General features: G+C 37.7%; 2 protein-coding genes across 3 annotated transcripts; both read left to right on the top strand.

The window, feature by feature from the left end:
• Positions 708-7675, top strand: LOC109725168 (signal peptidase complex subunit 3B-like). 2 transcript variants are annotated; one of them, XM_020254257.1, is made up of 6 exons: positions 712-1030; positions 2521-2568; positions 3659-3721; positions 5847-5900; positions 7028-7114; positions 7201-7675. In XM_020254257.1, the coding sequence occupies exons 1-6, from the start codon at positions 905-907 to the stop codon at positions 7324-7326; spliced, it is 504 nt and encodes a 167-aa protein (XP_020109846.1). In that variant the 5' UTR covers positions 712-904; the 3' UTR covers positions 7327-7675. The 2 variants fall into 2 exon arrangements, with proteins under 2 accessions (XP_020109847.1, XP_020109846.1); XM_020254258.1 differs by lacking the exon at positions 5847-5900 and having other exon boundaries at positions 708-1030.
• LOC109724781 (hydroxyproline O-galactosyltransferase GALT6-like) lies at positions 8760-14844 on the top strand. The gene is made up of 8 exons (XM_020253711.1): positions 8760-9042; positions 10066-10734; positions 10890-11122; positions 11240-11527; positions 11612-11740; positions 11862-12035; positions 13700-13807; positions 14152-14844. Exons 1-8 carry the CDS (start codon positions 8760-8762, stop codon positions 14356-14358), a joined length of 2091 nt encoding a protein of 696 aa, XP_020109300.1. The 3' UTR covers positions 14359-14844.

Genomic DNA, 14889 nt, shown 5'->3' with positions numbered 1-14889 from the left:
AATAGGGCATATAACGGTTAATACTGCACACGTCATGGTCCCTCACACGTAACTCATCCAATGAATACTCACCACGTGTCCTCCGAACAAGTGCCCGCTCAAAAAAATTTCGTAAACATTGTTCACCATGTCATTTGTGAACCGTTGAAAACCCCACAAGAATTTGTTCTACTAGCTTCACGGGCCATAGGCCATATAGCGAAGACGGTTTACCGTCGAGTAGGAGTCATGTTTGGGAAACACTTCTGTGAACTTGGTCCTCACGTCATTGGTGGACCGTCTGAAAAGCAACTGATATTTCCATTTAGCTTCCACGGGCCATAGACAATGTGGTGGACTCGTTTTACCGCCAATAGAATTCCTGTTCGATATCCATTTCCCTAAACTCGGCTCACCACGTCATTCGTGGACCTCTATTAATCTATCGAAAGACCTACACCTAAATGGTAACTTCACGGTCCATAGATAATATTGTGAACATGGTTTATCTTTGAACGAGACTTCCTCAGTAATGAAATTTTCGTTGAACTCAGTTCACCACTTCATTCGCGAACCACCTAATAATTTTCCGCAATTCCTTATACCGAGCTTCACGGTTCATAGACAATATGATGCACACTGTTCAGGAAATGCTTTGTTTAGTTCTCACTTAGACCCGTTAAAAAAAGGACAATGGGATACTTTGTAACGGTTATATACCACGCTCCTTAGCGACGCCACTCCAACGCGAGCGCGAGAGAGAGAGAGAGAGAGAGAGAGAGAGAGAGGAGAAGAGGACGAAGCTAGGGCTCCGAGCTCCGACGACGGAGAAGGAGGAAGAGGAGGAGGAGGAGGAGAGGTTATCTCGTGGTGTGGCGGTGTGCTCTTTCACGGTGGAGCGAAAGGGGCGGAGATTTTCGCGGCGATGCATTCGTTCGGGTACCGCGCGAACGCGGTGGTGACGCTCGCGGTGACGATCCTCGCCGTGATGTGCTCCATGGCCTCCCTCTCCGACAACTTTAACGTCCCTTCCCCCACCGCCGAGGTCAAGGTAAATCGATCCCCGCTCTGTTCCAAAACCCTAATTTTTCATGTGGATCGGTGCGCTGATTCGGTTCCTCGTTCTCGGAAATCTGGTTTTGGGAGGTGAAACCATCTTATGTAGTGTTAATTTCTGCTTAAAAAGTAACTTGATCAAATTCAGTTTGGTTTTGTTGGGATGTAGATGCGGGATTGTGTATCTGAGATGTTTGCAGAGGATGTAAGGTTTCTAAGTTTTAAGCTATCTTTTTGGGGAAGATTGGGTTTAGGAGAAATGGTCCTTACTAATTTAAATTGCTAATTTAAACGATGGCGAAGTTATGATTTTGTAAGAGTGGGACAGAAGCAAATAGGGGTGGGTGGTTTTTTAATTTTTAAGCATCAGTGAAGGGATTAGAAGGAAAGGTTATGAGTCGAAGTGGGGTTCATTTGTCTGCGGGGGTTATCTTTTTAGATATTAAGATAGAGGGCAATATTTGCTAAGTATTTCTCCCAAATTGAAGTGCAACAATGTCACTTGATTCCAACTCAAATTATCAGGAATAAGGTGTTGTAAAGGAATCACCTTCTCCCAAATTGGTGTAACAGGTTTGCTATGGTTCCTATTCTTTTTCGCGACATTGAGTGGTTTCTTTAGTGGATTGCATCTTGTACTAATTTCATTGAAATTAGCGGGAGGGATGGGGTGGGTTGTAACCTTCGTTCTTTTGGAGGATGTACAACCTTGATGTGAAAAGCTTGAATTTCCTAAGAGGATGTGCAACCTTGATGTGAAAAGCTTGAATTTCCTTCCTAAGCGTTAATTATAGATTATAAACTTCCTTGGGATACCTAAGGAGGAAAACATTAATTTTGTAAACATATCAGAGACCCCTTTTTTCCTTCTTTTTTTTTTTGTTTTTAGTTCAGTCCTCTGCTTTTTCTCTTTGCTTCCTTCTTTTTGCTGTTTCTCATTTATGGTAGCTTGTCATTTGACTTCGAAATTTGAGGGGTTGTATTAGTTCTTTGCAATTCCCATATAACTCTGTACTTCTATAGCTCATTATTTAACTTGTAAGATTTTAGGGGTTTTGTACAACTAAGAAGATGCGACCATTAGTGATCAAACACGGTAGGGAATTGCCAAATTCGTTGCTCGCTGGGATAAGCACTGTATATTCTTTCTCTGTTCATCAACATATATCACATGCAAATGGAAGCGTGGGTATCTTGTCCCATCACACTATTTGGTGTGAAGTTTGGGTCACACTTGATCCTCCATAAAAGGTGGAGACTATTTTTTAATGTATACTTGTATAGTTGATTGGATGAATTTTATAGTTGATTGGATGGTTAAGTATTTGGTTAGGCTGGTTTCCCACACTTTTAAAATGGACAATGTCCTCCATGAAAGCTAGTTGACTTGGATAATGTTGCGTTTTACCCTCGTCCCTCTTTTTTTTTTTTTTCCTTAGCTATATCAGTATTTTGCTAGTGTGTTCAATAATCATGCCATTGCAGGTCCTGAATATCAACTGGTTCCAAAAGCAAGCAAACGGAAATGATGAGGTAATGCCCTGGTCTTCCAGCTTTACCTACTTCAAGCATTTTGGGCATCCAATACAGTAATATTTCCATCGTAGTTGATTGTTAAATAGTGTTTTCTACAATTTTCTTCTTCCAAAACTGAAATTGACTGTTAAGCACTAAGTTTTCTCTGTCATTGTGCAATTGTGCATTTTGCAAAAAGGTATTGTGCATTAGTGTGTTATTGCTGACTGGTTTTAACTGATTCCACTTTCCTATCTTGCTTTTCGCCGGAACACTTTGATGCTCTGAGCTTGCTATTTCAATTGGCCATTAGGAACGCTAGTAACATACCTTCAAATTGACCCATAATAATTGGTTGCGCAGAAAATGACATCATGCCATTAGGATTGTCGATTTCTTTTGTGTAAATTTGAAGTCAAGTGTCAGAGACCATCAAAGAAGCTTTTGCAGGCGAAGTTATGAGCCTGATCATTTCTTCCAATTGTCTTGTCTTGGCTGTTTTCTAATTTTGGATAATGTTGATTGTTTGAGCATTTTAGAAAATATAAAACAGTTCTAGGTTTTCCATGCATGATCTGATGGTCTCAGACCTGCATTATTAAATTCTTAATCCTTTATTTTCAAAAATGTTTGATGCTTCGATATTTCATTATACGTGATGTAGACCTTTTGTTGCTATGCTTTATGTTCTGAGATGTACTTTTTACAATCGTCATGTTAAGGTTATTTTTAGAAGTACAAGGATATGTAAATTGGTAATTAGAAATGGTTTAGTGAGAAGTTTCTTCTTTTTTATGCACTGGACCCTTATATAGAGTATTACCAAGTGATGTGTTTATAACGTAGATTATCTTAGTGTAATGCAACAAGAGTTCCTAGTAACCACTGAAAAAAAAATAGGGGTTGTAGAACTAGGATTCTAAACCAACTCAGACTTGTCTACATAAATGACTCCAGATTCTCCAGAATAGATAACATAATGTCACTGTGATATTTTCTTGTATAGAAAGCATCTACATTCAGGTTCATGTAGATTCTGCTTGTTCAAAGAATGTCTTTTGTTTTCGCTTTGAGTTTTAATGGTCTCTTTGTTTTGTATTTTTTGTAGGTCAGCTTGACGTTGAACATATCAGCAGACCTTTCATCCCTGTTCACTTGGAACACCAAACAGGTTGAGATATGTTGTCTTTTCATGTTTCATCCATTTTCTTAAGCACTAATTTGTGCAGTGATTTGATCTTCTCTTATTGTCCCTTCCTACTACCTCTGGTGTCTTTTTCTTGATTGATGATCCAAAAACTTTGTTTCTATAGCCATTTCACTTGTTGGCATGTGATGAATATGCTTGTATTTACAGTAAGAAATTTTTTTTATACTTATCTAAATAGGATACGGAATAGGATTTGGTTTTTCTTTTAAAGTTTTAATTTTATTTACAGTTTGTAATTTATTAACTCCCACTGCCTTGGGTTCAATTCTTTAAACAAGAGAATGGCTAAGACGAACAATAAGACTTGGTTTGTATAATCCTCCAAAATAATGGGGCAAAAATTAAGGACAGGTAAGGCTAAAGGTAAGGCTAAGATAAAGGGTAAAACTTGGTTTACGCGGGACTCAAAGAAAGATTAGTATACGGAAGCCTGGAAGTAGAGTTTGTTTGAAAAAGAGTTAACTGATTGTTAACATGGAGAAACAACAGGAGGTGTGGTAAACCTCTCCCTTTGTCTCACTGTGAAAAAACAAGTNTTCTATAGCCATTTCACTTGTTGGCATGTGATGAATATGCTTGTATTTACAGTAAGAAATTTTTTTTATACTTATCTAAATAGGATACGGAATAGGATTTGGTTTTTCTTTTAAAGTTTTAATTTTATTTACAGTTTGTAATTTATTAACTCCCACTGCCTTGGGTTCAATTCTTTAAACAAGAGATGAACAAAAAAGTGTCACTCTGTTTCCCTCTCCAAATGGTGTGGAGGACAACAAAGAGGTACAATTGTTAGTCAATTGAGAAAAAGTTTGTTTGAGATGAAGGTCCGAAGGCATATGATTAGAAAGAAACTCAGGGCGCATTTGGTTCAAAATGGGAAATAGAATCGGAATGGAAATCGGAATGGACAGGAATTAAAAACGGGGTAATAAAACCTCCTAATATGTTTGGTTCAGAATAACAAGCAGAATCGGTATGGTTGATTCGTGCTTTCAATATTTAAATAATTTTTATTATAAAAAATTAAAATTAAAATTAAAATACAAAATATAAAAATAATTTAAAATTTAGTTTGCACCTCAAAGCATAAAATTAAATTTATAATTTGAATTCAAACTAAAATTTAAATATTTAAAATTTACATCAAAATATTGAAATAATAAGCCAAAATTTTAAATGTAATTTTTTAAAAAAATTAAAATTCAAAATTGAGTGGACAATTCAAAATATAAAACTAATTTTTGATTTGATTCAAATTCAAACTTACCACTACATTTAAATTTAAGTTTATAGATCAAATTTAAAATGCTTGATCGAATTTATATTTTAAATTTAATTTCTAAATCAAAATCTAGAATTAAAATTTTAATTTATAAATTTATATTTATATTTTAATTAAAAATAAATTCAAAAAATTAAAAATAATTTTAAATAAAAATATAAAATGTAATTGAGATATTTTTAATAAAGTGCATTCAGTCCGCATGGATTTAACTTCCAATCTGGCTTCCTAAGTCGGACCGGAGAAAGGGGTGATTGCAGGATTCCCATTCACCCAGGAATCGGAATCGGAATGGAACTCCTGCATACCAAACACCCACAAATGGATTTGCCCATTTTGATTCTGATTAACTAGGTGAAAAGGGGGCAGACCAAACACGCCCTAACTTTTTAGCTAAGAGAATTTGAAATGGCTTGTGGCCGAGGGAGTATCTTTTGTACTCTAGTTTGAAGAAATGGAAGTTCTAGTTAGTGTTTGTTGTGAGCTATTCTATCCATATGTAAGCCCTAAATTATTTGTTACTTTTTTCTATCTGAATGATCGTACTGCTGCTTTGATTGGTGGTTTAACTTGGCATGTATTACAGATACCTAATCATTTTGAAAATGAATTTCTTTAGCTCCTAAAATGAACCGAAATATAGTGGTGTCTCTCCAACAATATGGAAGGATTTAAGGATTATAATCGTGCAAAACTACTGAGAATTTGCCGCACATTTTTGGCATTTCAGATTGTTTTGATGATTTATAAATACTAAAAATCTATGCAATTTTCTCTCATATTGTTGTAGCCATGTGATTGCAGGTGTTTGTTTTCATAGCAGCTGAGTATGAGACCCCTCAGAATGCCCTGAATCAGGTGAGTGTGACATATAAATCAATTCTATTCTTGCCTCGCAATGATGAGATTCTAGCATAATAAAATGGGTTTCCTTATGTTTGTCAAATGGGGCATGAATTCCTTCTGAAATTGGCATTCGTGCATACACCTAAATTTAAAGGCATGCAAAGTTGTGTAAGAGACTAAGGAGAAAATTGGGTGGCAAGGAATATATTTATAAACACAAAAACATCTAGGTTTTTGTTAGAAGGTGCTTTAAGAGAAAGGGGTAGATCATAATTAACATTATTGAAAGTAGCATCAAATTAGATGTAACACTTGGTTTGATCGGAAGTCTTACCACAAACAGAGCTGAATGGAAAATTGGATTCTGATATAGAATTTGAATGGTAGTGGTGATGGTATATAAACACAATGAGCACAAAAGGAGCAATTTGGAAACTAGGTGACAAAGAATGTTCTACCCAGTGTTGTGGTTGAAGACACTAAAATTGATAGATGATAGAGTATGGTTTCTATCGGCAGTTAGAGATGTGACTGAGCACTATGATGCCTTTTTTATTTAGAATCAATGGAGTTTGTATGGTTTGGAAATCAGATCATGCACACACAGACGCGCATATTGTTAAGTAGCTCTCATCCATTTGTGTGACAATTAAGCCAGCACAATCTGCTCTTTGTGAACATCGATTTTGATCATAGTGTCTTCTGTCACGGCAATATATTATTTTTGAAAGGCTTGTGTTGATTAGGTTTGGATAGGATGTGATTCGGAAATTTTGTAGGAGATGATTGCTTCACAGGCGGCTTAGCACAACTGATTGTAATTTCACACTTATTTACAAACCTTTTATGAATATAAACTGCTTTAATCTCTATAGTTTGCAATACCTAACTATGTTATTGACTTCTTGTAGAGGTAAAGGATGCAAGACTGCATTATCCTCTTGAGTATCATAGTTTGTCGGATTGAACCAGAATTTCAGTAACTAAAACTAAATTTAGTTGCTGATGATAGAATTAGCATGGATATTTTTGTTTCTGGGCATCTTCTATCTGCGGTTTTGTGCATACTGCTATTTGCTTTTAGTTTGACATGTACCTTTTGTTAGAGACTTACCTTTTCTGTTGCTTCAACATAACAGGTTTCTCTATGGGATGGAATTATACCCTCAAAAGACCACGCGAAATTTTGGATTCACACCACAAATAAATACCGGCTCATTGACCAGGCAAGCCAATTGCAACATTGTACCATTCCTAGCAAGCTACCTTTTCTTTAATTTGGATTATTATTCTATGTTCTTTTTGCGTACAGGGAAGCAATCTCAGGGGCAAAGAATTCAACTTGACATTGCACTGGCACGTCATGCCAAAGACCGGCAAGATGTTTGCTGATAAAATAGTTATGACGGGGTATCGCCTCCCTGAGGAGTATAGATAAAATTCCCGTCAGTCCGCCTTGCCAGTCTAAAGGAATAGGTCAGATCCTAGAACATGTATTCAATGAGGTCACTGATGATAGTTTTGTGTTTGTTCTTTAATCTAGCTGGAGACTTTGTCGTCTTGTTGTTGTTGTTTTACGATTCATACTTCTGAGATTGAACGAAAGCGAGAGCAACATTTTGCAGAGAAACTAACTGTTGTGTTTCTTACTAAGTTCATTATTGTTGCAAATGGAGAATTTTATGGACTAATCCCTACAAAGATCCTATATGTTGCATAAATTCTGGCATTGGAACTTCCTAAAAAGCCAAAAACATGGAGCATTGATCTTTATGTGTTGTTACTAAGATTTTCCATGTGTATTTTGATTGCGAAGCTATTAGTCAGTGCGGAATTGTTGTAAAATCAGTGTTTGCTTGATGTCGAAACAAGTTATCCAGTGTTAAATTGAGCAGTCAGAGATTCTCTTTTGTAATTGCAATTTAAGTTAGATGTTCAGTCTATTGCAAGATCGTCTAAATCAAGATTCTACGTATAGTGACATAGGTTTTGAGTTAATGCATTTATAGACATTTCTTTCCGTTCTTCCAAACACGCACCCATATCTGTATTAGAAATGCCAACATTAACTAAGGGTTTTTAGAGTGGGTTGGACAAACAGCTCATGTAAATATGCATGGTATTTGAGTGGTTTGATTAACTTTGTTTGAACAAAGATCTAATGTTTCAATTGATTTACAAGCAATCACACGGTTTAAGACGAGAGTGGATTCAATGTATTGATTTGGGCCAAGTTTTAACTTTCAATGGCTCAAGATTTACTTCAGACAATGTAATTGGACAATAATTTAAAAATTAAAAATAATTAACAAAAAGCTACAACAAGTTTTTGTCCTTGGAGGTTTGGTTACACTTCTGTTATTTTGTGCACACAATAATTATGAACACCATATACAGAACTTTATCATATGTCAAGCACCAAACGTGTTGTGCTTTTGAAAGCTATTGATATAGAGGGAAGATCTCGGAGTGATACCTACACATTATGCTTTAAAAGCTATTCATATAGGGAAAGATGTCAAGCTATTCATATAGAGGAAAATCAATACTGCCTAATAGAGTTTATAATATTAATTTTCCAACAATAATACTTTTTAAACAAAATTTAGATATTAGAAGGAAACTGAATATCAACATATTTTGAAAAACTTATAGCAGTCATTTATCAATTATAACTTTTGTAGAAGTAGTTTTACCTGGACATCCTTCAAGATATTTGTAATAACCTGATAACAAAAAGTAGAGTAGCAGAGCTTTAGTAGAATAAATTAATAGCTCGTTAGAGAGAATAAAGGATCAAGAACCATGGCAAGTTAGGAGAGCTCCAAAGGAAGGAAAGCATCAGACGGAATTTACGAAGTGGAGAAAAAAATGAGTCGCGGTGTGGTCTCGGCGACAGGGTTGGTGACGAGGAAGGCGGGGGGTGCGCGGGCAAGGGCGAGGGCAGGGTCGGTGGCGAGGAAGGCAGCGGGTGCGCGGGCCGCGGTCTCAGCAGGGTTGGTGGCGAGGAAGGCAGTGGGGTGCGCAGGCAAGGGCGAGGGCAGGGTCGGTGGCGAGGAAGGCGGCGGGTGCGCGGGCGAGGGCGAGGGCATAAGGAAGGCTGGGGGTGCACGGGCGAGGGCGAGGGCAGGGTCGGTGACGAGGAAGGCGGGGGGTGCGCGGGCGAGGGCGAGGACATAAGGATAACGAGAGAAAAAAAGAGGAAAGAGAAAAAATAATAAGAATATTTTTGTCAGTTTATTGAAAATTCGGATCGAATTTGCAAAATCGAAAAATGCAACCCAGTTTTGCAAAAACTCAAAATTTGTGAATTTTTTATGCAAATTGGACAATTTAAATATTAACCAATATTACAATTTTTTTAAATAATAATACAAAATTAATGTCTAAAGTAAAAAAATTCTAAATTTTTTTAAAAATATTAAATACATCAAATTTAAATTTTTTAGCCTGCTCAATTTTATTCTAAGAATAAATTCGAATTATACCCAATATTCCTAATCACCACATTAAACAAATACACAATTAATGTCTAAATTTAAAAAATTTTAAATTTTTTTAAACATATTAAATATGTTGAATTTAAATATTTACTCACAATCAAATATGCTTAAATTAGTTATACAAAATTAATGTCGAAACTAGTTGAATTTAAACATTTACCAACATTACAAGTTCTTTTAAATAGTGGTACAAAATTAATGTCTAGAGTAGAAAAATTCTAAGATTACAACATATTAAATGTGCTGAATTTAAATAGTGCTACAAAATATTACAACATATTAAATACGTTGAATTTAAAAAAAAAAATTTACCTACCTTCAAATTTATTTAAGGTTGTGACACAAAATTAATATCTAAATTAGAGTAATTTAAAGCTTCTTAAACAAACTAAAAATGTTGAATTCATTATTATCGACATTAAATTTGTTTAAAATAGTAATACAAAATTCCCATTATTTAAATTTAAATTTTAAATTAAAATATTAAATATTTAAATTCAACATATTTAGAAATATTACTATTTCTAAATTTCAAATTAATGCTTAAATTAGAAGAATTCTAAAATTCTAAAATTAATGCCGAAATTAGTGCAAATTTAATGCCTAAATTTGGGATGTCAATCAAATCTTTAAATTAATGTTTAAATTAGTGCAATATTAATGTTAAATTTGAGATATTAATCAAAACNGCCCCTCGAAGCAGTCCTACCGGATCCTCACGTCGTCGGCGTCCTCGCCGCCGCCGCTCCCCGATATCCTGCGGCGGCGCGGCCGCGCCGGGATCGTCTCCGGGCTCGATTTCCGGCAGCTGAACGCCACCGGGCGCGGCGGCCCCTTCTCGGAGCTCCACAGGGCGGCGCGGGACGCGTGGGAGGTGGGGCGGAAGCTCTTCGAGGAGCTGCGGGCCTCCCCGCTGCCGTCCCCCGCCTCGGCGGCGGCGTTGTCGAATCGGACGGAGGAGGAGAAGTGCCCCCACTCGATCATCATGACCGGGGCGGAGTTTCGGGAGCGGGGGAGGCTGATGGTGCTCCCCTGCGGCCTCACCCTCGGCTCCCACCTCACGCTCGTGGCGAAACCCTACCCGGCGCACCCCGAATACGACCCCAAGATCACGATTTTGAAGGAAGGGGATCAGGCGATCATGGTTTCGCAGTTCATGATGGAGCTGCAAGGGCTCAAGACGGTCGACGGCGAGGATCCGCCCAGGATCCTCCACTTCAACCCCCGGTTGAAGGGCGATTGGAGCGGCAAGCCGGTGATCGAGCAGAACACTTGCTACCGCATGCAGTGGGGCTCCGCCCTCCGCTGCGAGGGTTGGAAATCCAGAGCTGATGAAGAGACTAGTAAGCTTCCCCTTTCCAACTGGTTGCGTTAAAGTCCTTTCATTTCTAATGAGTAGTGACGTTACTTCTGTTTGTTAATTTAAGAAAACTTTTTCGAAATGCCCATTGTTTTTGGAGTTTGATTTTGTACGCATTGGTCGCTGGTTGCAATATAGTTGATGGGCTAGTTAAGTGTGAGAAATGGATTCGGGATGATGACGACCGGTCGGAGGAGTCGAAGACGACGTGGTGGTTGAACCGTTTGATCGGTCGGACGAAGAAGGTTTCTATCGATTGGCCGTATCCTTTCGTCGAAGACAAACTTTTTGTTCTCACTCTAAGTGCTGGCTTGGAAGGTTACCATGTCAATGTCGACGGAAGGCATGTCACTTCTTTCCCTTACCGCACGGTGAGTGGCACCTTCAAAATTACCTACTTATGTTTAAGTGTTTCTTCTTTTGGTTTTAGCACTCTTCAATTCACAATTTTTTTTTTTTTTTGGGGTGGGGGGGGTTGCAATTGACAGGGATTTATTCTTGAGGATGCTACTGGTTTGTCGTTGAATGGGGACCTTGAAATCCAGTCGATATTTGCCGGCTCTTTGCCCACATCACATCCTAGCTTCGCTCCGCAAAGGCATTTAGAGATGTCCACGGAATGGAAGGCCCCACCTATTCCTGATGGACCTGTTGAGTTGTTCATTGGCATATTATCGGCGGGCAACCACTTTGCAGAACGTATGGCTGTCAGGAAGTCGTGGATGTCAGCTGTTAGAAAATCATCCAATATTGTGGCTCGTTTTTTTGTTGCCCTGGTAATTTCTAGATCTGTAATGCTTCAATTTAACTACTTTATTACGTGATCAAGAACTCAAAATGTGCGATTTGTTTCTGAACAGCATGGACGAAAGGAAGTGAATGCGGAGTTGAAGAAAGAGGCAGCGTTTTTTGGTGATATTGTTATCGTGCCTTTTCTGGATAGCTACGATCTTGTTGTTCTGAAGACTGTTGCCATTTGCGAGTATGGGGTATGCAATGCTAGAATCTGCTATATGAGCGAATCGAGATGCCTTTGAAAACTTTCCATTTAATAGTTTTGATCATATTCTTGGCAATAATCTTCCGTTTTTTAAAATTATGTTCACCCAGGTTCGTGCAGTTTCTGCGCAGTATGTGATGAAGTGTGATGATGATACCTTTGTTAGGCTTGGTGCAGTGTTGGCTGAAGTCAGGAAAATACCAAATGATAAAAGCTTGTATGTGGGAAACATGAATTACTACCACAAACCATTGCGAGAAGGGAAATGGGCAGTCACGTATGAGGTAATGAAGCAAATTTTTTTTTTTTCTTTTCATTTGGTTACAAGGTATTATTTGCGAATCTTCAGGTATATGCAACAGATAATGGACGTCAATATTGTGTTTACTATTACCTAATTGGGTGTTGACATGCATCTTCTGTTGAGGTTTCTTTTTTTTTTTTTTTTTGATTTGGGATTGTTTGGCCTGGCTGCATGGTTGGATCCTTTACTGCACTGTGGAACGGGAGGAAAGCATTAGGTTGGTGCTTTTGCAGACCCGAATATTTATATAGTTGTGGGCCACCACCGCGCTTCAAGCTGCCAGGCCAAACAGTCTAGTTTGGCTCTAAGGGCAGCTGTAATAATAGATGCTGGGCCAAACAAGCTCTTAGCATTCTGATTTATGACAAGTGGTTTGTGTTTACTTGTTATGATATTTGGAATTGCTACCGATTTTCTGCTATGTTATTATGATGATCTTCCATTATTTCTGTGTTTTATGTACTTTGTTAGTACTGGCCTTCCATTTTGAGCAATGTACTCCTGTCTAAAGTATTGGGCAGGTTGGTTCTGCCATGGGTTTCAAAGGATCTGGATGTGGGATTTTGAACTGTTTAATTGAGAAAAGGATAATGCCTTGATGTGATACATGGTTGGAATGGGAGTAGGCATAACTTTTGCACGTCCACTTAAAAAGTAAAGCTGAATATCATCCGAATATTTTTTATTGCGGTTGATTGCTCAACTTAGAGATCATGTTGGTCTATCCTAACAAGGTTCACATGGAATACCGTTGCACAATTATGTAGTGTTGGGTAGTGGTAGCTATACCAGTTCAATGATGTAATAATCATGCTATTTTAGGAGAGGAGAGCCCTCAACTGTAGCATCTATATCTTGTAGATGTAATGTTAAAAGTTTCTAATATCTCCTTGGGAAGGTGATTTATTATATATAGGAACACTAGGTCAGCTGATTATAATGTTGTAGGCAACTCTCGAGTCTGAATGAATTTAGGGAGGCCGGTTGCATGCTTTTAGTTAATTGCTGCTTCTCTCTAGATATTTCTACTAGTAATTTCTGCTTTATATTTTTTTTACTTCCATTCACGAGCATTTATTTAAAGTAGCAAAGCATTGAACTTCGTCAAGTATTTCTATTCTTTCATTGTTGTCAAACGAGCTGTTCGCGTCATGTAGTGGTTAACAGCTTGCAAAAAAATTATCACGTTTTTGTCGTTCAGGCCACAGAAAAAACTAGGTCCGTAACAGGATATGGTTTCGTATACCCTGCTTTCTTACACCCGGCATTTGTTGGTTCTGGTATGCTAGAGTTTTCTTTAATAAGCTTTCACACGGCTCGACATTTTCATTTGAGGAACAACGTAAGACCGCTGCTTATTTGTAGTTATATTTGTAGTTGCAAATGTATTTTACCAGTTTTTTATTCAGAGAATTGATTGTTGGAATGTGCACTGCATCTCACTAGAGAACTCTTTTGTTATAGTTTGTTATTGCACTTAATTATCGATTTAATGGGACCTCTTCTTGTTTTTTCTGTTGGTTGTTAGTGAAATTTAATGTCAATTAACTTCAACATTCTGATGATAACAACTGCTATTGAGTCTATGACATGAATGCCTCCACTTTTTGCTTATTGAATTAATTTGGCCTTCCCTATTTTCAGGAATGGCCGGAAGAAGATTATCCACCCTATGCAAATGGTCCTGGCTATGTTGTATCCTCTGACATCGCACACTTCATTGTATCGGAATTTGAGAAACATAAATTAAGAGTAAGCATATCTTGCATTTTACGTTTCGTACACTTGGGAAAAGTTAAAATCACCAGAGTTTCACTAGCAGTTTGTAATCTCGTCAGTTTCTAATTAGGTTTTTTGGCATCCGTCTGGAGTTTTTTTCCTTTAAAAAAAGGCCTCTTTTTATTAGCTAATCAACTGCTAAGAGCATTGCATGTTATTGCTGTCTACAACTACTCAATTATCTTAAATTTTCTCAAAAAACTTAAACCATTCAAAATATGTGAAAAATGGCCGGACTTTTCATACGCACACTTATTAAGTAGTCGGATAGATCACTTGTAGTTGGAAGTTGACTATGAAAGTGGCATATAACGCAGCTGTTTAAGATGGAAGATGTGAGCATGGGCATGTGGGTGGAGCAGTTCAACAGCTCGAGAGCCGTGGAGTACGTCCACAGCATCAAGTTTTGCCAATTCGGCTGCATAGATGATTACTACACCGCGCACTACCAATCCCCGAGGCAGATGATGTGCATGTGGGATAAGTTGCAGGCTGGGAGACCTCAGTGCTGCAATATGAGATGATATCAAAGGGGGCAGCGGCACAAATTGACTAGTTTTTTTTTTTTTTTTTTCTTTTTTTAAAAAACTTTTCCAGCTTTAGCAGCCGTGTACATTTAATGGTGCCATCAAGATTCATTCATTAATTTTCTTTTCTTTTTTTTTTTTTTTCTTTTTTTCCCTTCTCTCTCTCTCTCTCTCTCTCTCTCTCTCTCTTTTTATTTTTGGTTGGGTTCTTGGGAAACAGGATAGGTGGGCTGGTGGGCTGGTGAAGGAATTTTCTCTCTCTCTCTCTCTCTCTCTCTCTATAGAATGTAGAAGAGCAAAGAGAATCTCTCTTTCTCTCTCTTTGGTGCTTTTAACTGAGATTCTGATGGTTGTTGTGATGGTTAGGAACAACCCATCAGATCAGGTTTAGAAGGGCAGTATAGATACTCTTTTCTCAGAAATTTTGTAATGCAATGCTTCGGTTCTATAGGTTATAAAATGAATAGCTTGGTTTTATGGTTTTCCTTGCTCTTCCTACGCTGTATTCTGGTGCAAATTATTTTGTTG

The sequence above is a fragment of the Ananas comosus genome, linkage group 19, assembly GCF_001540865.1.
Source record: "Ananas comosus cultivar F153 linkage group 19, ASM154086v1, whole genome shotgun sequence".
NCBI classification, from domain to species: Eukaryota; Viridiplantae; Streptophyta; class Magnoliopsida; order Poales; family Bromeliaceae; genus Ananas; species Ananas comosus.
The sequence above is the reverse complement of the archived record's forward strand: the minus strand, read 5'-3'. Positions and strand labels throughout refer to the sequence as shown.